The sequence below is a fragment of the Balaenoptera physalus genome (genome assembly GCF_965194825.1).
Source record: "Balaenoptera physalus genome assembly, chromosome: 3".
NCBI lineage: Eukaryota > Metazoa > Chordata > Mammalia > Artiodactyla > Balaenopteridae > Balaenoptera > Balaenoptera physalus.
The window spans coordinates 67,498,802-67,522,500 of record NC_138890.1 but is presented as its reverse complement, the minus strand read 5'-3'; the positions used below and the strand labels follow the sequence as shown (position 1 = coordinate 67,522,500).

The window sequence follows — 23,699 nt, the reverse complement described above, 5'->3', positions numbered from 1 at the left end:
AACCTCAGCCGAGTGTATACATGATCCAGTTGACCAGGAAATATGCCACAGTTTACTTCTGCACTGCCTGGCTGGCCTTCCCTAGGTGAGCGTAACTCTTTGGCATCTTCAAGCTTAGGAGAGGGAGACACCACACACATGCATGTCAGCTGTGTTGTAGATCTTAGGGCATTCCATAGATGGCTGCCTCTGTGTTCCCAAAACCATTGCTCTTTCCTCAAGGTGAGAGGTCTCAGTAGCCAATGGCAGTGTGATGGGCAGAACTCATGTCCACAGGGCTGATTCCCTTTACCTAACAGGCTTGTGGTTATGTCATTTCTCAGCAATCAGGAAGTGTGCTGTTTTGACCCATAAGCAGGTTATTTGTATAATTCCAAGGCTCTTAACTCAAAGTCCATGGCTTAGGGAGTTCATCTCCTCTGGAAATCACATACAAAATTTTAGAGATTGTATGTGAGCATTTTTCTGGGGAAAACAGTTCCATAGTTTCCATGGTGTTCTCAGAGGGGTTTATTATATTGTGTCTTGTTACCCCAGAGCTTCAGGGTCTGTGAGTGAAGCCCATGGCAAGAAGAGCAGCCTTCAGCAAGGTCCTTGGCCACACTGGGTCACCCAGTGGAGAGGAGTCCCAGCATCCTCCCAGCAGGGGGAGTCTCTAATAGAGAAGTTCAGGGTGAGAATATCATCCTGCCTTAAGAATACAGCCATTTTATCCTGCGGCACACGTGCAGAGTGATGTTTTGGCATGTTTGCATCTATGGATTAATGTCGTTACCTGAGAAATCTTTCCTCATAAGAAATATGTGCATTTCTCACTAGATTTGTCTTTTCCAGAGTGTCATCTAGGGATTTTTAAAAGGGACAAATTCCTACAGTCACCAGTGAGCATTAAAGAGTTAAGTAGGCTGTGACCACTGACTGATGATTGTAGATGAGCCTGAGACACTTACCCCTTTAGGGGAAAGGGCTTTGCTTCCCCAGACCCTTAACTTAGCAGCAAGCATCAGCTGATTACTTACATTTATTTAATAAACACAGAGCATCTAATATGTGCCGTTCACTCTTATGAGCACTGTACAAGTAAAAAAAGTAAAAAACAACAACAAATAATTTAATCTTCATAACCCTATGATGTAGGAAACATTATTATTCTCAGTTTATAGATGGGAAAAATGAAGCCCAGAGGAGTTAAATGACTTGCCCAGAGTCACACAGCTGGCAAGTGGCAGAGCTAGGATTTGGGCCCAGAGTCCTGATCCTCTGTCTCGTGTGGACTACTGTTCTAGGTGCCTGCTCTTCTAGAACTTGCCTTCTAGCAAGGCAGAATGTATTAAACAAAGAATTGAGGGAAGTACTTGTTATCCTTTGTGGTGGTAAGTGATACAGAGGAGAGAGAAGTACAGGGTGCTCAGAGGGGGTCTGACAGAGGAGACCTGAGACGGTGAAGCATTGAAGCATGTGCTGGGGGTTGAAAGATGAGTAGAAATTAGCTAGCTAAAGGGGTGAAGAGGGGAAAGAGTGTTCTGGGCAAGAGAGCCAAGAGTACTTAAGCCTAGACTCAAGAAGAGGCATAGCACACTTTAGGAACTGGAAGAAAGTGTTGGCGGGGGGTGGGGGGGTGGAGAGTGGTATAGAGACAAAGCAGCGAGGCAGGCTGCGGCCCAAGCAGAAGAGCAGGCCGGGCTTAGCAGATGACAGTTAGGAGTCTGGGCTTTCGTCACAGAGCAGCGGGGAGCTTTTGAGAGTGTGACATCATCAGATTTGCATTTTTACAAAATTGTTCGATAGCTTTGTGGAGAAAGGATTGAAAGGAAGCAAGGAGGATTGTGGAAAGACCAATTAAGAGGTTATCACAATCATTTATGCAGGAAATGAAGGTGGCTTGGACTAGGCTGAGGGCGGTAGACATGGGGAGGAGTGGTAGGAGGTAAAACCAACAGGACTTGGCTATGAGTTGGACACGGGAAGTGAGGGGAGGGAGACTTCTGGCCTGCACAGCTGCATAAATGACGATACCCTTCTCTAAGACAAAGCACTCTGGAAGGGGACCATGTTTGTAGGAGAAGATGTTGAGTTCAATTTGAACATACTGAATTTGGGCTAACTATGAGACTTAGGGGTCTCATAGGAGGAATGGAGTAGGGAGTTGGATGTATGGATAGGGTGCTGCATGAGAGGTTTGGGCTGGAGAAACACGTTCGGGAATTGTCAGTTGATAGAACCCTCATCAAAGCCCCGCAAGTGGATGAGATGGCCTGGGAACAGTATAGAGTGAGAGGAGGGCGTGCCCTGGACGGAGCTTAGAGGCCCTCCCAGAGGGGTAGTGGGAATTCCCCTCTCACAGGGTTGGGTGGCAGCTGAGACTCAGAGGAATTACCTTGATGTGAAAGACTAGGAGGAGGTACCCCAGTTACAGAGTTGAAACTCAGTGCATTTTTCTGGTCAGCTGTGTCATGGAGTAGGTGGATCTTTGTGGGCCAGCCTCAGAGCCATGTAACACCGCGATTACCTGAGGAAAGTGTTTAAGTTCCCAAAGATCTGCTCCTGAGGAAACAGTAGAAACAAAGTTGGTGTGTGTGTTGAGGACCACCTTAGTCTTCAGAAGGGCTAGTACAGGGTTTCTTAAACCTTTAAAAAATTTTTTGCCAGCAGACTTCGTCTTTTAAGTAGGATCGTTTAAGTTCAGTAAATGAAATAGCTAAAAATGTGGCTGTTCTGGCTGCAGCATCTGCCTTCAGCTCCCTACACCACCCCTCAAGCTTGTCTGCACCCCCTTGGAAGGCCCAGGGCTCTGTGGGATGGACAGTTTACTCCTAAGTGAGCCAATTCAAAAACCTAAGCCAAACAGATTACCTAATGGCAGTGGATTCATGCCCTCCAGTGTTTTCTAGAATATCAACTTTTTATAGAGGACTCCTTGCTGGAATATGAATAAGCCAAAAAGTCAAAAGCAATTAAAATAATCCTGGGCTGTCAAAGCATTTTATCTGACGTCACTGAGTTACCTCTATGTGCAGAAATAGAAGGGAGGCACAACTCTGGGAAGAAGTAGCTGATTTTTCCTATTTTTGTAGGCATGTGTGTGTTTGACCTTTTGTTGACAGACTTTAAAAGTGAGCATTTCTTGCAAATTAAAACTACAACGAGGTACCACCTCACACTGGTCAGAATGGCCATCTTAAAAAGTCTACAAACAACAAGTGCTGGAGAGGGTGTGGAGAAAAGGGAACCCTCCTACACTGTTGGTGGGAATCTAAGTTGGTACAGCCACTATGGAGAACAGTATGGATGTTCCTGAGAAAACTAAAAATAGAGTTACCATATGATCCAGCAATCCCACTCCTGGGTATATACTTGGACAAAACTATAATTCAAAAAGATAACATGCACCCCTATGTTCATAGCAGTACTATTCATAGTAGCCAAGACATAACAGCCTAAATATCCATTGACAGATGAATGGATAAAGAAGATGTGGCACATATATACAATGGAATACTACTCAGCCATAAAAAAGAACGAAATAATGCCATTTGCAGCAACATGGGTATAACTAGAGATTACCATACTAAGTGAATTAAGTCAGAAAGAGAAAGACAAAAACCGTATGATATCACTTATATGTGGAATCTAAAATATGGCACAAATGAACCTATCTAAGAAACAGACTCACAGACATAGAGAACAGACTTGTGGTTGCCAAGGGGGAGGAGGGGAGGGAGAGAGATGGACTGGGAGTTTGGGGTTAGTAGATGCAAACTATTACATACAGAATGGATAAACAACAAGGTCCTACTATATAGCACGGGGAACTATATCCAATCTCCTGGGATAAACCATAATGGAAAAGAATATAAAAAAAGAATGTCTGTATGTGTATAACTGACTCACTTTGCTATACAGCAGAAATTAGCACAACATTGTAAATCAACTATACTTCAATTTAAAAAAATAGAGAAAAAAATGTTAGTGGCTATCAGAGAATGCAGCTGATTTTTGTTTTCTTCTCTGTGCTTTTCTGTATTTTACAAATGTACAATTTATGCATAAATGTCAAAGAATAAAAATAGACAAATATTTCTAAAAACAAAGTGAGTGTTTCTGGCCCCAACCCCAGATTGCCAAGGACTATTGCAGTGTAAGGGCTCCCTGAGTCTTCTGTTTCCCTACTATCCAGGGAGCCCTTGGGAAGGGAAAGCAGGGTAGGAAGGGCCCTCCCCTTGGTTGACGTGCAGGGCACTGTTGTTACAGAACAACGCAGGGGAGCCTCCTTTTAGGTCAGGGTTGCTCAACCTCAGCACTGTTGACATTTTGAGCCAGAGACTGCTTTGTTACGGGGGACTATCCTGGGCATTTTCGGATGTTTAGAACATCTCTGGCCTCTATCTACTAGATGCCAATATCATCAAAAACAACAAAACCCTGTTGTAATGGGAAGAAGCACCAAACTCTTTACCGTGGCTGAAGGTCTTGTGCAGTCTGGCTCCTGCCACCCTCTACTGAACAGCTGCCCGTCGTGTTCACCATGCCCCTCTAGCCACAGTTGCGTGTGCTCTCCTCACAGTCACAGTGAAGAATTCCCGGCCCCACCCCCGTGCCGTGGCCTTCCTTGACCACGCAGGCGGCCTCCTCAGGGTCCCCGGTTTACATTACCCTGGTTCCTTGTTCCTATCAGAAATTGGTAAATAAAAGATGACATCGTATGATTAATATTGGCCTCCCCCACTGTACTGTGAATATCGTTGAAAGCTTGGTCCCTCTCCCCTACTCCCCCTTGTCAACAACTTCTTTTCCTTTGGGTCTGATCTCAGTGCCCCATCATCAGGGAGACCTCCCCTGAATGCCCACGTCCCCAGCCCCTACCTCCAGTCCAGGATAGGTTCCTCTGTTGTGTCCCTTGTGGGCCAGGATGCTGATCCTTCAGTGCTCTTGTTCCAGTGTGTAATTGTACATTCAGCAGTGTCGTTGTTCGATTAAAATATGATTACTGTCTGTCTCACCAACTGTAGACTATAAGCTCCTTGAGGGCAGAATCAGTGTCTTTTTTTAATTCAAATACATCCGTAATGACTAGTATATAATAGATGTTCAAATAAACATTCATTGAATGAAAATGGGTGTCTGCTAGCCCTGGGCACACTCAAGTTGAATCTGCTAGGTTGAATGAACTAGGTTGACTTGTTCCTCCTTGTTGTGTCACTGTCTTTAAAAGCAAACAGGGCTTCCCTGGTGGCACAGTGGTTGAGAATCTGCCTGCCAATGCAGGGGACACGGGTTCGAGCCCTGGTCTGGGAAGATCCCACATGCCGCGGAGCAGCTGGGCCCGTGAGCCACAATTACTGAGCCTGCGCGTCTGGAGCCTGTGCTCCGCAACAAGAGAGGCCGCGATAGTGAGAGGCCCGCGCACCGCGATGAAGAGTGGCCCCCGCTTGCCACAACTAGAGAAAGCCCTTGCACAGAAACGAAGACCCAACACAGCCATAAAAATAAATAAATAAATAAATAAATAAAATTTAAAAAGCAAACAAATCCCAAAAAACCAACATTTAAAAAAATTTTAAAATGAACACAGGTACAGAAACCACACAGAACAAATGAGGCTTAATGAATTATTCCAGGGAAATAACCATATAAATACCACCAAGTCAAGAAATAGAACTTTGCTGGCCACCCAGAAGCCCCATCCATCTGTCCCATCCCAAAGACAACAGCTTCCCTCACCTATAAGTAAACACTAGCCTGACTTTTATAATAATCACTTCCTTTTGGGTTTTTGTAGTTTTATCATTCAAATGTACATCCTTAAACACAAGTTTAGTCTTGCCCACTTAAAAATTTTTATGTCTTTTAGTCTACTTTAACCTATGGATTCCTCATCCTTTTCTTTGCCTGGGCTGTTCTACCTGTAGAATTTCCCAGTTTGAATTTTGCTAACTGTGTGCTTATGGTACAATTGAGCATATTCCTCTTTTCCCTGCATTTCTTGCAAATTGCAGCTGGATCTAGAGACCATCAGATTCAGATTCAGCCCCTTTGTAAAGACTATAGGAGTCATGGATGTTCAAGTGTCTCTTTTTATTTTTTTTTAATGAAGGGTTTTTAATTTATTAATTAATTTATTTATTTTTGGCTGTGTTGGGTCTTCGTTTCTGTGCGAGGGCTTTCTCTAGTTGTGGCAAGTGGGGGCCACTCTTCATCGCGGTGCGCGGGCCTCTCACTGTCGCAGCCCCTCTTGTTGCGGAGCACAGGCTCCAGACGTGCAGGCTCAGTAGTTGTGGCTCACGGGCCTAGTTGCTCCACAGCATGTGGGATCCTCCCAGATCAGGGCTCGAACCCGTGTCCTCTGCATTAGCAGGCAGATTCTCAACCACTGCGCCACCAGGGAAGCCCAAGTGTCTCTTTTTATTATGTTAGCAGTCATTGAAACACAATGCCCATATCTCTTCATTCATTGGGGGTTGTACAATGATGATGTTCTAGTTTTATCACTTTGGTTTCATTTAATAGTTGGAATACTTTTATGAAATGACACTTTCCCTCATCTGTTATTGGTAACTGTTCACCATAGTTTACATAGAAAAGTCAGGACAAATGTTTTCCCCTTTATTTACCAGCTTTCATTTATAATGAATTGTTTCTCCATCATCCTCCAAAGTAAACCAGCCCTTTTAAAAAAAATAATAAATGATGAATGTATGAATTTAAGTATAATGAATATGTGTCAATCCCTTGTAATCATTGTCTTAATTCTGGCACTGCCTTTTGGGCAACCCTGGTGGCCAGGCTGCACATTGGTCCTGGCGAGTGGGGAGGGGAGTAACAGCATAGGGACTGAGAGGCCAGGATTGCGCCTGCACCAGCTGCCCTGGCAGCAGTGTCCGCGGCCCCTCCCTGAATGACTCTGGGGAAAGCCCCTCTTGGTGGGGCCCATTCCTGCTGCCTTCTCCCAGCTGGTTCTCTATCACTCTCCTTTCCTTCCCAGGTTTGGTCGGAAGAATGTGCTGTTTGTGACAATGGGCATGCAGACTGGCTTCAGCTTCCTGCAGATCTTCTCGAAGAACTTTGAGATGTTTGCCATGCTGTTTTTCCTTGTAGGCATGGGCCAGATCTCCAACTACGTGGCAGCATTTGTCCTGGGTATGGCCATCAATTTGGAGTCCAGTACTTGATCCTGTGTTTCACCATCATCCCACCACCCGCTTTCTGGAGACAGCTGTGATGTCCCTCCAAGGGAAGTGGTCTCTGGCAACACCGACCAGGGATTCTTGATGAATCCAGTTAGTAGTCAGGGAAACTGAGTCTGCCAGGTGCCCAGCCTTGTGTCCCCAGCAGCCCAATAGCCTGACTGCTGATTTCCAGTTCTTTTCTGGCCCCTGAGATGTGGCACCTTGGTCTCATTAGTACTCGATGGCCGTTTTGCTGGAATTCACCTAAGATCTTAAAAATAGGGCTTGCCTCTGCCCAGGGCTGGGGTAGCTAAGGAAACAGGGAGGCATGACATGAGGAGCAAGGGCCATGATTGGCAGGCTCACCAAGGAAGAAAACTGCCTCTTCTGCCAAACATAGTGGCCAGTGAAATCGACTGGCAAGAATGAATTGATAGGAGTGGGCTTTAGTCACATGACCTTCAGGGTTTTAATTGAGTCCACACTGCAGGGCTTTGGCCTGCTCTCACTGAAAAGTTGCCAGTCTCACTGTTCAGAGGAATCTAACTCTAGCTTATTGGTCTTTGGGTTCCTTGGGTTGATTGTTAAAAGGATTATTTGTTTCTCTTCACATTTGATAAAATATTTTTCCTTAAAGCGTAATAGTCAGCATGTGTGGCCTTAATGGTGACTTCCCCTTTAATCAATCTCCTTCCTCAGTGAGGATTAAATTTTGAGGCCTCACGTGGCATCTTTAGCATAGGGCTTCAGGAAGTGATGACAGTTTCATGAGAGAACTGTCGCTGTGAGGCCACAAGGAGGCACCCCCAGCAGGTGGTCAGAATCCCATCCCTCCCTAGGGCTTGGAAGCTTCAAGATAATTCTGCCTGCTTTCTTATCTGTATGTTGAAAATTACACACAAGAAGATTAATAAGGAAATAACCGGAATTAAAACACTAACATGACTCCTCCCTTGTTTTGAACAGGAACAGAAATTCTTGGCAAGTCAGTTCGTATTATATTCTCTACGTTAGGCGTGTGCATATTTTATGCATTTGGCTACATGCTGCTGCCGCTGTTTGCTCACTTCATCAGAGACTGGCGGATGCTTCTGCTGGCGCTGACGGTGCCGGGGTTGCTGTGCTTCCCGCTGTGGTGGTGAGTGTGGCCCTTTGCCTGGTGGTGCCCACCAGCAGGATGTCTTCTATCTGGCCTTCACTAGGGGGCAGCAGCAACCCACAAATCCCCATTTGGGCTCACAGAGACAAAATCTGAAGTCTTTATAAGGTGTTTCAGAATGTTTCTCCATACTCAGAAAAGCCAAAAACAAAACAGCCCCAAGACATCAACAGACTTGTTCTCAGCCCTGTGCTGGGTTGATTGGAGTGCAAGGAGAGGAAAGAGCAGTAGCTGCGCGACGATGGAGTTTAGCATAAGCTCCAGGAGGCTATCAGACTGCAGGACAAGACAGCTTAGGCCCTGGCTCTGGTTGTATGTTGCCGCACCCTCGTGCCAGAGGCACCGGGAGAAGAGGGAGCACGTCGTGAGAGTCCTCAGGGTAGCTGGATGGAGGAAACCAGGCTCCATCTGAGCCTCCAAGATAGAGGTTGGATAGGCAGAGAGGAGAAGACCATTCCATACTGAGAGAGAGAACACAGCCGAGGGGCTGAGGCGAGAATCGCCCCTTGCAGGTGGGAATGGTGAGATCACTGGTCCACCTGGATGTGAGAGCATTGCAGAGCATAGTGGGAGAAGATACAGAGCAGAGATGGTACAGATGAGTCCTAGTTACGACCAAAGGGCAGGGGCTACCTCGTGAGGTAGAAAATAAGATCCATAAAGTCTCAAAACACCTAAGTGCCTTACAGAGAGTCAATTGGATGAATCAAGGCGGGGCGGGGGGAGGGGGGAGAGTGAGGAAAAACTAGAGGCTATAAGAGGCCAGTGCAAAAGCTGCTGTGGATGCCAGGCACAAGCAAGGGAGTACGGCAAGGTAAGGGTCTGGGCTGGGCTCAGCCCATGACAGAAGCCAAGCTTCAGGAGCCCATTTTGCGCCTGTCTACTTAGTGTCCAGCAGGTGGCACCACCACTCTTCAGAAATGGAGGTGGCCAGCCAGGGGAGGAATCCCATCATGGTGTGTTGGCCCCTCTAAATTTTGTGTACTCCAGTGAAATCAGAAGCTCACACTTACTGGCTCTAGTATGGTGCATCTCTTAGCTTCTGGTTTGGAAACACCAAACGTCCCTCAAACCTAGCTCTGGTTCTGAAACCCCCTTTCCCACCTCCACTTCTGCTCCACCTGGTCTGTGGGATGGGAAGGCCTCAGTGAGATTGCTCCTTGTACTTCCAGGTTCATCCCTGAGTCCCCCCGATGGCTCATCTCTCAAGGCCGATTTAAAGAGGCAGAGGTGATCATCCGCAGGGCTGCCAAAATCAATGGGATCGTTGCACCCTCAACCATCTTTGACTCAAGTGAGGTGAGCACCATGCGGGAGCTGGTGGGAGGTCCTCGGTGACCGTGATTTTAGGGTAGGACCGCACAGCCCTGAAGCCCTCCCTTCACATGGGAGTCCAGCCCTCCCCCTGCCCAAGCCCCAGCTGCCCCCAAAGCAGGTCCTGTTAAAATTCAGAAGTTGAGAAGGTGCCAACTGCGTAAACTCCTTCACCTTTCCGTGGAGTTTAGGTTTTCATACTTTATATAATTATTTTCTAAGTGATCATACAGTTGAACCATTACTTTTAATAATAAAAACTCTCTATGAGTTAATAGGTCTTTCATGAAATTGGCATTTTGGGAAATCATTGTTTCTTATACCTTAGGTTGTTTCTCATCTTAAAAAATAATACAAGCACCTAAAATATGAAGCAAAAATAGATTTGGAGTTAGAAATGTCCTGTCTCCTTCCGCCCACCAACGGAGAGTTGTTGAGTATTGTCTTGGAGCCAGGTCCTTTTTGATATCCGCCCTCCCCCTACCCCACCCCTCTCTGCAAACCCTGTTCTCACGCGCCATGAGTAATTTCCTGGCTCTGCCTGATTCCTGGGTCTTGCTTCTCCTTCCTGTTCCCTCTCTTTCCACCTCCTCTGCAGCAAGCGGTTTTCCTCAGTCTCATGCCTCTGAGAAGCGGTTAGAAATTGTCATTGCTGGCTGATGGGGTTCTGGAGTGTGTCCCTGCTCTGACAGGAAGACAAGGTCCTGGCTGTGAGAACAGCCACCAGCAGTCATCCCGCAGTGCGCAAAGGCATGCAGATGCAGACTTGGGGCTTGGGAAAGAGAGACCGGTTACTATAGGCAGCAAAGAAGCTGCTGGCCACTGACAGCCCTCCCGGCCTTACGGTTAAGCGGTGGCCCAGCACCAAATCCCACTCAGCACATCCTAGAAAGGACTCTGGTGCACAAAGTTCAGGGAGGGGTAGGTGGCAGGGAGGGCTTTTAAGTGAGGTGGCCTCGGTAGCTTTGCAGAGGTCAGTCTGGATGAAACCGTAAGTCCCACTGGCATTTTTGTGGAAATGAGGCTATTCCAGGGGATCCATTAAGTCAAAAGTTGACCTTTTGTTGAACTGCTAACTCGGGAAAAACAAACTCCAAAGCTGGGTTTGCTTAAGAAAGCAACATCAGTGTGTTTAGATGTGTGGTTTATTAATGTCCTTGGCTGTGCCAGATTTCATAGGAAGTTACTCAGAGTGAAGCTGAGGTCAATTTTCCTGTTTTTCTATCTGAAACTTTTTTCCTTGGAAGTAGACCAGTAACTACATGGTATGAGGACTGAAAACATTAATTCTTTTAAAATATAATATCAATAAACTACACAGCCAGTTTCTCTCTCTGACCCAGAGGGCCGGGAGCCAGCCTTGGAAAGGAATGCTCAGAGGCCTCCCTGGAATGTGGCCATTGACGGGGCTGGAGGTTTTGCCGGGAGGGGGCAGTCAGCTTGGGCCTCCTCCTTGGCTGCATCACACCAAGGGCTGGTCACTTACTTTTCCTCCTCATTCTTGTTCACTAATTTGTTATCCACAAGGCCCAGTGAAGCCTTCTGCAGCCCAAGACATAGTCACTATACTTACCCTTCTTTTCAAGCAAGAAGCATAAAACACTCCCCAACTCGGAGACGCAGAAAGCTAAGATGCCAGGGTTTCAAGTATGTTCTTGGGTCTCTGAGTCTCCAACCTTCTCTCCGTCCCGTACCCTTGTCATGTTGTTCCTGCAGCTACAAGACCTAAGCTCCAAGAAACAGCAATCTCACAGCATTCTGGATCTGCTCCGAACCTGGAATATCCGGATGGTCACCATCATGTCCATAATTCTGTGGTGCGTAAGTGAGACATACCTAAGGCCTCAAGACAAAGCTTCTGGCAGTGGCTGTCAAGCCTCGCATTTGCAGACATGTCTCAGATCAGAATTGAAAGCCTGTGTCATCAGAAAGTGGCAGGGATGTGCCTTGCAATAAAAGAAGTGGGCATGTCCCAGTTCTTAACGGAATCTCAGAAGAGGAGAACGAGAACTGTTGTGGGGGCTTTTGGGGGAAGATATGGGATCTTTGGGGATCCCTCTGGGTCATAAGGCAAATCGCTGTTCACATTGGGTCCCTAGTTTAGCTGTTCCTGTTGCCTGTGCATCAGACAGTGACTGAGGCCTTTAAGAAGTTCTAAGTGAAGACACCATGTCCTTTCAGTTATAGAGGCTGCTAAGTATGTTCTGGAAATGTGGAAGCAGGACATCCTCCCTCTGGGATGTTTGGAGACTGTCCTGGAGGGAGAGCCATGGCCTACACGTCCTCGTCAGGTTCCTTCTAACGAGGCGTTTCACCAAGTGTGTCAGGGAGGGATCTGTGATTTACCAGAGAGAAGGAACACATCCGAGTGCCTGGATAGCATTTGCTTAGTGGCCAAACACTTGGGATTACAAGTGACTACCTGAGCCTGCGGGGGAGGAAGGCAGACTTCATCTCAGAGTGCTTATTGCTGGAGTCAACAAACCTTGGCGGCCAGCCACCCATTTCCAAGGAATGGCACGGGATCCCTTAGGGCAGTGCACCACCCCTGAGTCGGCCTCAAACAAAACCAGCTTTCAGCCTGCAGCACAGAACTGCCAGCCTGCGATGAGTCACCCTTCTGTGGTTCACCCAGGCACCCCTCCTGCTCTGGATTTCCCAGGGACTCCTGTACATGCCCTTTTCCCTGATTGTACCAGCTGTGGTTTCAACCTGCAGATGAGTTAAAAAACAGTCTGATTCATACTGGTCTAGTTTGCCAAAGAGTGTTGACCATCAATAGAGAGAGTGCCTACTGGGGACAGGGTCTAGGCCAGGGGCAGCGGGGGGCATGCAGATGGCCCACTGGGAGCTCCCTCTCCTCCCCACGAGTCCAGTGGGGTTGGGGTCACCAGCTTCTGACCAGCCTCTTCCTGGCTGGTCGCCCCAGAGGGTCCGCCAGGGATCTTTCTCTAAATGTTTGGCCTAATGATTGTTCCTTATTTTATCTCATCAGTCTTATCACACCCCACTTGCTATCTGCCTCCTTACTCATACCCTAGCTCCTTCTGCAATTGTTGGATTTGGGAGGTTCAGAGAGTAGGGAAGTGAGCTTTTGTGAGTGCTTTAGCTTAGGATTTTTAAAGCCGAAAGGCAAGTTGGGGTATTTTGGGGTTTTTATTTTTTTTTTTCCAACAAAGTGAATCTATCTGAATTATATGTCTTTTTGCTGGAACACTTTGTTTAGAAAGCTCTGAAAGTGCTCTGACCCAGAAGGTACCCTGGTCTCGGGGGAAGTTATCTTTCTTTCTAAGAAGTAAGACTCAGGGTTAAATCTGCTGCCATCCTGGTAAGGATAGTTTTGAATTTCCTGCAATAATTGTATTTTAAAAGTTGTCCAGGTTGGGAGGCACGTGGATGCCACTTCTCCAGCTTTTTTCTGCATTCTGTTTCAGGATGACCATATCAGTGGGCTATTTTGGGCTTTCCCTTGACACTCCTAACTTGCATGGGGATGTCTATTTGAACTGCTTCCTTTCGGCTGTGGTTGAAGTCCCAGCATATGTGTTGGCCTGGCTGCTTCTGCAGCACCTGCCCCGACGCTATTCCATGGCCACCGCCCTCTTCCTGGGTGGCAGCGTTCTTCTCTTCGTGCAGCTGGTGCCCCCAGGTAGGTACCATACATGTCTGCAGTCTGGGATATCCATTGAGTCACTCAGTCTCTACCAGACTGTCTCGGCCAGTTAATAAAGAGAATAAAATTATGCCATTACAGCTCGCCTGCATATCTGTGTTCTCGGCCAACAAATCAAGAGAAAGTATCTCCTGGGACCAGACAGTCATCATGGCCTGGGCTTTGGGGGAGGAGGGAGAGTAACCATGTGGGGCTGGCGGTTGATTATACTCTCTACCCAAGTTAATGTGTGTGTGTGTTTTTTTTGCAGAGTGAGGGGGAGGAAAGAGGGCCATCCCCATGTCTTTTTAACCTGGCCCCATCTTAGTCATTTATTCATTCAATAAGTAGCTGCGGAGTGTTTACTGTGGGGGAGGCACTGTGCTTGGGGCTGATGGTGCAGAAGTAAAGGAGTTGGGCAGAGCCCCAGGCCCTCCTGGCGCTCAGACTCCAGTTGAGAAGACAGACAACAAACAAGTAAATAAAATGTTTGTTATAGTACAGACTGTGTTACCTTTAATAATGCCACTGAAGGACAATGGAGAGCTAGTTTATATAGAGTGGTCACAGACAGTGGCCCGAAAGAGGGGAAAGTTGAGCAGAAACAGATGAAATGATGGAGAAACCCATGAGAAAGTCTAGGAGCAGAACATTTCAGGCCGAAAAAGAGCAAAGGCCAAGACCCTGAGGAGGCAATGAGCCTGGCACGCTTGGTAAGAGATGAGGAGAGGAAAAAGGGAGGGGCCAGGCCACAGCGTGGCTCTCACAGGCCAGTAGCAGGAGTTTATTTGTAACACCATCTTGGTGTCCCACAGAAGGGTGGGAGGCAGCCCTCTGAAAATTCGTAAAACGGTTTATGGATCCTCATGTCCATCATGGTACCGAGAGTTGTCATGGGTTTGGGGACCTCTGGTAATCATTTGTGGGCCCCTGAGGCTGGCAACACTCTGCACAGGAAGAGCCCCCGCTGCAGCGTGGCTGGGAGCCCAGGAATGTATGTGGAGGTTCACACCAGAGCTCAGGGAGACCCACAGGCCACTCACAGCATCTCCTCACTGGCACAGTGAGCAGGAGAGATCCGAGGATCATTCCTGAGAGTCTGCTGGTCTGTGAAGTGTTGCATAGAGTGAAAGCGTGAAGTGAGTTATAATTGAACTTCCCATTCATCCACAAATCCTTAGTTAATTCCACAGTGCCTGCAGCATGAGGTTCTGGGGTGCCAGCTGCCCCCCCCCCGACAGACATGTCTTTAATGACTTTTGGACTGGAGAGCAGGTTTCTCTGGGTTATTGAGGGGCTCACTCTGGTGGTCTTTAGGCTGAGGAGAAGAGCATGTCCTCACACAGCTGCAGGTCTCAGCCTCCTCTCAGTAATCAACTTGGAGGGACATAAGCCCCTTATCCCACAATAGGAAGTTATAGAAACTTTCCTCCCCCACCCTTCCCAGGGAGAAAGTATGTCTGTTTCAGGCAAAAACTAGTAGCAGTGTGCCTTGGGTTGGTGCCTTCTCCTACTTTCTTCCCTTTGCTCTTCAGACTTTTATTATTTGGCTACCATCCTGGTGATGGTGGGTAAGTTTGGAGTCACTGCTGCCTTCTCCATGGTCTACGTGTACACAGCCGAGCTGTACCCCACAGTGGTCAGGAACATGGGCGTGGGAGTCAGCTCCACAGCGTCCCGCCTGGGCAGCATCCTGTCTCCCTACTTCATTTACCTTGGTAAGTCCCGTGGGTCGAGCGCACGCAGGAGGGATGGGGTGGAAGCACTGATTGGCTTTAATGCGACCTGGGGATGGCTAGTTAACAGGAAAGCAAGCACACTCAGCAAATGGGATCCATCCAATACTGGATCTATGCCTGGAGAAGGTTCCTGTCTGGGTGCACTGTGGTGGAAGCGCTCATGTGGAAAACAACCTGTAGACAGCTAGAAATTGATGAGAGTGGAGGGTTTTTGTATCTGTTTTAGCCTTCCCAGGCCTTCCATCAGAGAACGTAATTCCCCTGTCCTAAGAAACTGCAGTGTCGTTTAGGGAGCCAGTGTACTAATTGGGGAAATTTCTTCTTGGAATCATAGTTTACAAGGAACAGGAAGGGAAAGATGTCTATTCTAGAGGTCTGATGAACCAAGAATTTCTGTAACTTGAAGCACTTAACACAGCAGTTTTACACTGTGCAAAGATCTGTCTTGTACCATTTTATGTAATAGGGCCCCAGTTTTATCTTTCTCAGAATTATTTCCTCATGGCAGCTGCTGTCCCCCTGCACATACCTAGCTGGCACATCTCTGGGGACGGGTGGCACCCACCTTGGGAGTACTCAGAGTGCTTTGTGAACATGCTACATAGATCTGACAAGCAGATACACCCTCTGATCTGGCCTGAAGACAAATCGAGTGGGTTGTGACACATCTGGAGAGGTGGAGGAGTTATTCCTATCCCTGGACACGTACCTTGAGTTCCTTGGAAACCCAGCATTAGGAAATAGGGTGTTTTGTGTTTTTTTTAAATTAATTAATTAATTTTTGGCTGCGTTGGGTTTTTAAAATTAATTAGTTGATTAATTTATTTATTTTTGGCTAGAAAATAGGAATAGAGGGACTTCCCTGGTGGTCCAGTGCTCCCAGTGCAGGGGGCACAGGTTCGATCCCTGGTCGGGGAACTAAGATCCCGCATGCCGCACAGCACGGCCAATTAAAAGGAAATAGGAATAGAAATGGCCCAGCCCCATCCTCCCAGGCTGCACCCATCCCCTGCACCGAGGTGCTGCTGCTCTGTGCCAACTCTGGGTTCTGTGACCTGCCTAGGTGCCAGATTCCAATATGGCAGCTCAGACTGGGAGATGCTGAGGCCGAGAAGGCAGGTGATCCCGTTAGAGTCCTGGGGACACAAAGGGAGGGAGAGAGACCATGTCTAACTGCACTCCCGGCTTGGGGCTCTGCTTTGCCACAGGTGCCTACGACCGCTTCCTGCCCTACATTCTCATGGGGAGTCTGACCATCCTGACAGCCATCCTCACCTTGTTCCTCCCAGAGAGCTTCGGCACCCCACTCCCAGACACCATTGACCAGATGCTAAGGGTCAAAGGGTAAGGGGGCCTCCTTCTTCACAAAGTTAATGCACTGGGTCTGGGCCTGGCAGAGAGTTCCCCACGAACTCAGAAACGCCATGGACTAGTTTAGCCATAATAGGATCAGACATGGCCAGGTACTTACAGCCTGTTCTCTCTGGCTAGACCCAGACCGCCAGGTCACCATGAACATCTCGACAGCAATAGCAACTCTGGGATAGTACAGAGACAAGAAGAAACCTTTCAGAATCTGCTGTATGATATTTTCCCTTTAGTGAGATAACCTCAGCTCTGGGGGATTTTTTGTTTGTTTTGAGACTGGTAGACATCTTTTTAAGATTTGTTACTAACATTTGTTTGGCTTGTTCTTATAGAATAAAATACAGGCAAACTCCAAGCCACACAAGGATGTTAAAAGATGGCGAAGAAAGCCCCACAGTCCTTAAAAACACAGGCTTCTAACACAGCCTCCAGTGAGAAAGTAAAGAGGAATGACCGTCTTATCAGGAGTGGCTTGTGCAGACACTGAGTCCTTCAATGGCAAAGGTCTTTGCTGTTCATTCTGTGGACGCCGTGTCTGCCTTGCTCATGGATGGATACCCAGACTCCGCTGCATATGGTCCTAGAGCACCACCTTCCCTCCAGGGACACCATGGCTACTGACGGACAACTTTGGGTAAATCCTAACTATTACAGTGATGGACTTGGCACTTCCTAAGAAGTTAACTACTCACTAGAACCAGTAGGATTTGGAAGAATATGAGAGGCATTTGCTAAATTTACATTTTAATTTCAGACTGCCTGAAAAGGCCCCTGATAGAACTGGGGGTCTAATTCTCCACCCCCTCACCCTGCCAAAAAATCCTTTCCCTGTTTCCCACTAATGGTGCACTTTAGAGGAAAAGAAATAATTACACAGGGAGTCTGATTTCTCATAGTTTCTCAGTTACAAAGGATATTAAATGGGATTGTTGCTTCCCCAGGGCAGGAGAGCACAAGTCTGGGGAAACCTAGAGGTATTTCATATGGAGAGGACTCAGCAGATACAGAACAGAGACAAGTGCATTGACTTATGAGCTCTTGGACCACTCAGAGTGACTACTGGGTAGACTTGTTTACATCTGATCAAAGCATTGGGCTTGTGCAGGCCCATAAGAGATTCGTCACTGAATCTACTATTCTTGTTTTCCACTGCTATGTGAATCAAGTCTCCTAGCTACTGTGGTTTCTGACGTATGGTTTGAAGGAAGTATATCAATGAGAAAGAGAGACGAGCAAACTTGTCTCTTCTCCCAAAACTATAATATGGATTTTGATTGTGTTTTGTTTGTTGTTTGTTATTATGTCTTTTTTTCTCCTTAAGTTATTTGCACTTCAGAATAGACTTAGGAAAGGCTGGTTCCTTAGCCTCCTGGTTTGTGTCTTTTATTTGTTTGTTTCAACCCAGAATCACTCTGGCAATGGTCCACAGTTGCCACCTATGCAAGGCCTCACCAGCCTTAGCTACTAGCACTTCTCTGGGTGCCAAAAATGACATCACTGTGTGTGTTCCTTTCATGATACTTAATCATGGAAAAAAATTACAAAGAAGAAAATTAAGTCGTGTTCACAGTCTTTCAGAGTTGCTCACTTCAGTGGTGTAACCCTGGGAGATATTTTGCGTTCAGTGTAAAATTGTCTTCTCTCTTCTGATTATGCTACCATGGTACTCCTAAAGCATATGCTTCACCTGGTTAAAAAAAAAAGTATTTTTGTGAAAGCTACTGAAGTGCCTTGGGAAATGAAGATGTTTTAATAAATAAAATGACTTTTAAAAATAATAACAACTGCCCACCACTTTTATTTCCACAATTTGGTGAGCCATGCCACACCATCACATCACTTTTCTCTATGTCAGCTTGGGCTAATTCTAGCAGTGGTTTATGATTAGTCTCTAAAGCTGAAATTTAATCCCCATGTACTAGAGACCTTCACTCTATTGACTATGGACTGAGGCAGCATTCTTGCAGACGTGTCTTAGCCTGGCTTCCCCAGAAAGCAGAGCCTGAGGCCAGTGCTTCTGTGCAGTTAGTAACTTATTTGGGAATAAGATTCCAAGGAGCAGAAGTAAAGGATAGGGGGAGGAAACAGGGAAGGAGGGAGACCCAATACAAGGATGCATTATCAGGATGGCCAGCACCAAGGGCACTGTTCCATCCAGCCAGGATTTCTCAGGAGCCTTATGAGATGTATCTCAAAACCATCTGCACTATGATGAAAGGGGAAAGCATTTACATATTGGCCTTCATTCCCCATTCGTCAAAGGCAGCCCCACAGGTGTCAGCTCCCACATTTCCAGGTTGCACATGGATGAGTCCCAAACGGGTTCTGTCCCCTGGATAGAAAGCAAGAAGTAATGCACTGCAGGCCCGAGGCGAAGCACTGTCAGGCTGCACTTCAGTGAAGCTGGTCAGAGTGTGTGAACTGGTTGCTGCAACAGTGACTTGGAGTAAGCGGTGGGGCTGAGGGGACTGGGGATTGGACGTGGTGCACAAGATAGATGTAATGTGTCACAGGGCGATCTGAGCTAGAATGTGTAAAGACATGGGTAAAACGCTCCAGGGCTGGATAGATAACTCAAAAAGCGTGTAGCATAACAAAACGAGCAGCATCAAACTCAGGCAGGGAGGGAAGGAAGCTTGGTTTCTGTAACAGTGTTAGCTTCTCTACTCTCCTCACACCCGGTTCTGTGCAGGGTTCCTGATTAACTGACATCACAGTGCCTCCGGAATATAATTACGGTCCTTCCTGCTCTTTCTCCTGTTGCACAAATGAGCAGTTCTGAGTTTTCTCTCTTATTCTCAATGCCACTGATCAGTCATTTGTGACCTTCTGGGCGCAAAAATCATAATTACCTGAATGCTTCAAGCTCTTCCAGTGGTAGGGCAATAGCCCAAGTCCCTGCTCCCGGGCTGAACCAAGTATCTGAAAAATCCAAGGCCTCTGTGCAGGCCTGCTGGACTCTTGTGTGACTTGTTTCCATCAGTCATGATTTTAGGAAACTGACCAGATTATCCTGCCCAGGGATCTCCTCTCAAGGAACCCACAGGGATGTTTGGTGCATGGTAAGGTGCTCAGTTAATGCCCATAAGAATTAGAAACCAGGATACCCATAGAAATGCAAAGGACAAAGCAAAGGCAGTGGAGGAACAATTCAGATTTTAAAAATAATAAAAAGTCTTCTACCACAGATCAAAGTGCATACAGGAGTGTACCCCATAATCTTTTCCTATTCTTGGCAACTAGTTCCTCCCAGACCTCCCTGGAACACTATCCTGAATTCCAGAAGGGCTGGTGTTTGCCAAAGAGAATTAGTCTGCTTAACACCTAGAATAAGTGATGATGAATGCCTTGGGCAGAGGGCCATGTTCCCTGTCAGGTAGTAAATATCACAACAAATCTTTCCCCTAGGTGTTTGTCATTTAACTGATTTTCCTAAAGGGCTTTTTAAGGTGACAGAAAGAGGCTTGATGCAATTCAACATTAACAATACCTTATGTTGTGTGCCATTGCTAAGAAAGCACTTTGGAAAAATACATCTATATTTTCATTTGATCCTCATAAAAGTCTTATGAGATTGAGAAAGGATGCCCAGGATGACACGTCAGAGGTTTCTCAGCAGAAATCATGTCTTCCTGGAGTCTCAGGCAGACCCACCCCAGAAGGTCTCACCTTGGGAAGAAGGGGCCTCATCTCAAGGACAGGTGTGCAGGAGGCTTCCAGAGACACTGGGACATCATCTCTCTGCTGGGCCAGCCAGAAGGCAACAGCCAGGCACCAGACTGACTCTTTTAACTCCAGAAGTCTCACATGAGAAACTCTTCTCATGGATGTGTAGGGGAGGTGTGGACATACACTCTATACATCAAGGAGAGTCTGCTAAATGCATGCAGCGGTATCAGTATTTCACAGGGCTAGTCTACTGAAACTTCAGAACTATTGTATTCATAATCATGTAACCTTCGATTATGAATGAAATAGTTCTGAAAATGACAAATGTCATCATAGAATGCCCTCCCCTAGACCAAACAAAATGAGCATAAAAAAGTAAAAACCTATGAATATTTTTCACCAAAATTAACCAAACAAGAAAGCAGCATAACTTAAAACAATACACTTTAAAAATCGGTGGAAGGAAAGAAACAGAAGATTCTAACATTGCCCCTCAGCTCTTTAGCCATACTAGAAAGTCATCAACATCTGAAACAGTCTCTTTGCTTACTCCCATATCTGGCAAACAGCAGACAGGGTGAAGGTCTCTATTTATTTCCCTGTTCAAAGATTTTTGGCAACTACTGTAGAAAACAAATGGATGAAACAGAGAAAACGGACAACAAGGCTGATGACTCTGAAAGAAGTGAGACCTGCTCTATGAGAAATGCTAAAGGGAGTCCTTCAGGCTGAAACGAAAGGACAACAGCAGGACTACCCTGGTGGCGCAGTGGTTAAGAATCCATCTGCCAATGCAGGGGACATGGGTTCGATCCCTGGTCCAGGAATATCCCATATGCCACGGAGCATGCTCCGTGCGCCACAACTACTGAAGCCCGCGTGCCTAGAGCCCATGCCCCACAACAAGAGAAGCCACCACAATGAAAAGCCCACGCACTGCAACGAAGAGTAGCCCGCGCTCACCGCAACTAGAGAAAGCCCATGCACAGCAACAAAGACCCAATGCAGCCAAAAATAAAAATAAATAAAATAAAATATATTTATTTTAAAAAAAAGGACAACAGCAATGCAAATCCACATGAAGGAATAAAGAACACGGAAAAAGGGAACTACCTAATAAATATAAAAGACAGTATTAATATGAGTGAGGAAATTAATACCAATCTTACAGAAAAAAGGATTATAAGAGAATACTATAAACAACTGTATGCAAACAAATTAGATAACCTAGATGAACTGAACAAATTCCTAGAAACACAAATTACCAAAATCAACTCAAGAAGAAATAAAATCTGAACAGACTTAAGAGATTGAATTAATAAACAAAACCTCCCAACAAAGAAAAGCCCAGAATCAGATGGCTTCACTGGTGAATTCTACCAAATATTTAAAGAAGAATTAACACCAATCATTCTCAACTTCTTCCCCAGAATAGAAGAGGAGAAGACACTTCCTAACTCATTCTATGAGGCCAGCATTACCCTGAGACCAAATCCAGACAAAGACATCAAAAGAAAAGAAATCTATAGATTTAATCCCTTATGAACATAGATGTAAAATATTCAACAAAATACTAGCAAGCCAAATCCAGCAGTATAATAAGAGAATTACATACTGTGACCAAGTGGGATTTATCCCAGGAATACAAGGGAAGTTCAATGTACAAACATTAATCAATGTAATACAACACATTAATAGAATGAAGGTTTTAAAAAATGATCATATAAATTAATGCAGAAAATCATTTGATAGGGAATTCCCTGGTGGTCCTGTGGTTAGGGCTCCATGCTTCCACTGCAGGGGGTACAGGTTTGATCCCTGGTCGGGGAACTAAGATCCTGCAAGCCACGCAGCATGGCCAAAAAAAAAAAAGTCATTTGACAATATCCAACACCTTTTCTTGATAAAAACAAAACACTCAACAGACTAGAAATAGAAGGGGAACTCCCTCGACATGACAAATGGCATCTATGAAAACCCCATAGCTAATGTTATACTCACTGGTGAAACTGAAAGCTCATCCCCTAAGATCAGTAACACGACAAGGATGTTCATCTGGCTACTTCTGTTCAACACTGTACTGGGAGTTCTGACCATAATAATTAGGCAAGAAGAAGAAATAAAATGTAGCCAAATTGTGAAGAATAAAATAAAGCTACAGTAATCAAAACACTGTGGTACTTGCAGAAAGACAGACATACAGATAAATGAAATAGAATAGAGAGCCCAGAAATAAACCTTCACATATATAGTCAAATGATTCTTTTTTAAAAAATGCCAAAACCATTCAAGGGGGAAAGGACAGTCTTTTCAACAATGGTGCTTGGAAAACTGGATGTCCACATGCAAAAGAATGAAGTTGGACTCTTACCTTTTACACCATATGCAAAAATTAACTCAAAGATGGATTAAAAAAAAAAAAAAAAGCATAAGAGCTAAAACCCTAAGACTTTTTAGAAGAAAACATAGGGGGAATTTCCATGACACTGGATTTAGAAATGATTTCTTAGATATGGCACAGGCAACAAAAGAAAAAAATAGATAAACTGGACTTTATCAAAATTAAAAACTTTTGTTTATGTCAATTACATCTCAGTAAAGCTGGGGGAAAAAGTTTTGTGCATCAAAGGACATTACCAAGAGATGAAAAGGCAACCTATAGAATGGGAGAAAATGTTTGCAAATCATATTTCTAATAACGGGTTAATATCCAAAATATATAAGGAACTCCTACAACTCAACAATTAAAAAAAAGTTTTTTTAACGGGCAGAGGACTTGAAGAGACATTTCTTCAAATAAGATATACAAATGGCCAATAAGCACATGAAAAGATGTGCTAATCATTAGGGAAATGCAAATCAAAACCATAAATAAGATACCATTTCACACCCAATAGGATGGCTGTTATTAAAAACAAAACAAAACAGAAAATAATAAGTATTGGTGAGGATGAGGGGAAATTGGAACCCTTGTGCATTGCTAGTGGGAATATAAAACAGTGCAACTGCTATGGAAAACAGCATGGCCTTTCCTCAGAAAAACAAAACACAGAATTACCACATGATCCAGCAATTCTAGTTCGAGGTATACACCCAAACAAATTGAAAGCATAGACTTAAACATATGTGTACACCTATGTTTAAAGCAGCATTATTTACAATAGACAAAAGGTGGAAACAACCCAAGTGTCCATCAACAGATGTGTGGATAAACAAACTGTGGTATATATATATATATATATATATATATATATTACACACAATGGAATACTATTTAGCCTTGAAAAGGAATGGAGTTCTGAGACATGCTATAGCATGGATGAGCCTTGAAAACATTAAGTGAAATAAACCAGACACAAAAGGACAAATATTGTATGATTCCATTTATATGAGGTACCTAGAATAGTCAAATTAATAGAGACAGAAAATAGAATAATGGTTACCAGGGGCTAAGGGGGAAGAGTTAATGGGTAAATAGTTTCAGCCTGAGATGATAAAAAAAACTCTGGAGATGGACGGTGGTGTTGACTGCACAACAATTTGAATGTACTTAATGCCATTGAATTGTACACTTAAAATGGTTAAAATGGGACTTCCCTGGTGGCACAGTGGATAAGACTCTACGCTCCCAA

The 23,699-nt window shown here is 45.4% G+C and overlaps 1 protein-coding gene across 4 annotated transcripts in view; it reads left to right on the top strand.

The window, feature by feature from the left end:
* SLC22A5 (solute carrier family 22 member 5) overlaps nucleotides 1–23,294 on the top strand; it is a 31,049-nt gene extending 7,755 nt beyond the window's left edge. For 3 of the 4 annotated variants that reach the window (XM_082455359.1, XM_082455362.1, XM_082455360.1), the window contains 8 exons: nucleotides 6,983–7,137; nucleotides 8,133–8,304; nucleotides 9,498–9,624; nucleotides 11,356–11,456; nucleotides 13,074–13,288; nucleotides 14,827–15,009; nucleotides 16,239–16,374; nucleotides 16,731–23,294. In XM_082455359.1, the coding sequence (XP_082311485.1) occupies nucleotides 6,983–7,137; nucleotides 8,133–8,304; nucleotides 9,498–9,624; nucleotides 11,356–11,456; nucleotides 13,074–13,288; nucleotides 14,827–15,009; nucleotides 16,239–16,374; nucleotides 16,731–16,818 (1,177 nt within the window). In that variant the 3' untranslated portion in view covers nucleotides 16,819–23,294. Of the gene's footprint in view, nucleotides 1–6,982; nucleotides 7,138–8,132; nucleotides 8,305–9,497; nucleotides 9,625–11,355; nucleotides 11,457–11,481; nucleotides 12,968–13,073; nucleotides 13,289–14,826; nucleotides 15,010–16,238; nucleotides 16,375–16,730 lie in introns of those variants that run through there. The other variant, XM_082455361.1, reaches the window with a different exon arrangement.
* The last annotated feature ends 405 nt before the right edge of the window (nucleotides 23,295–23,699 follow it).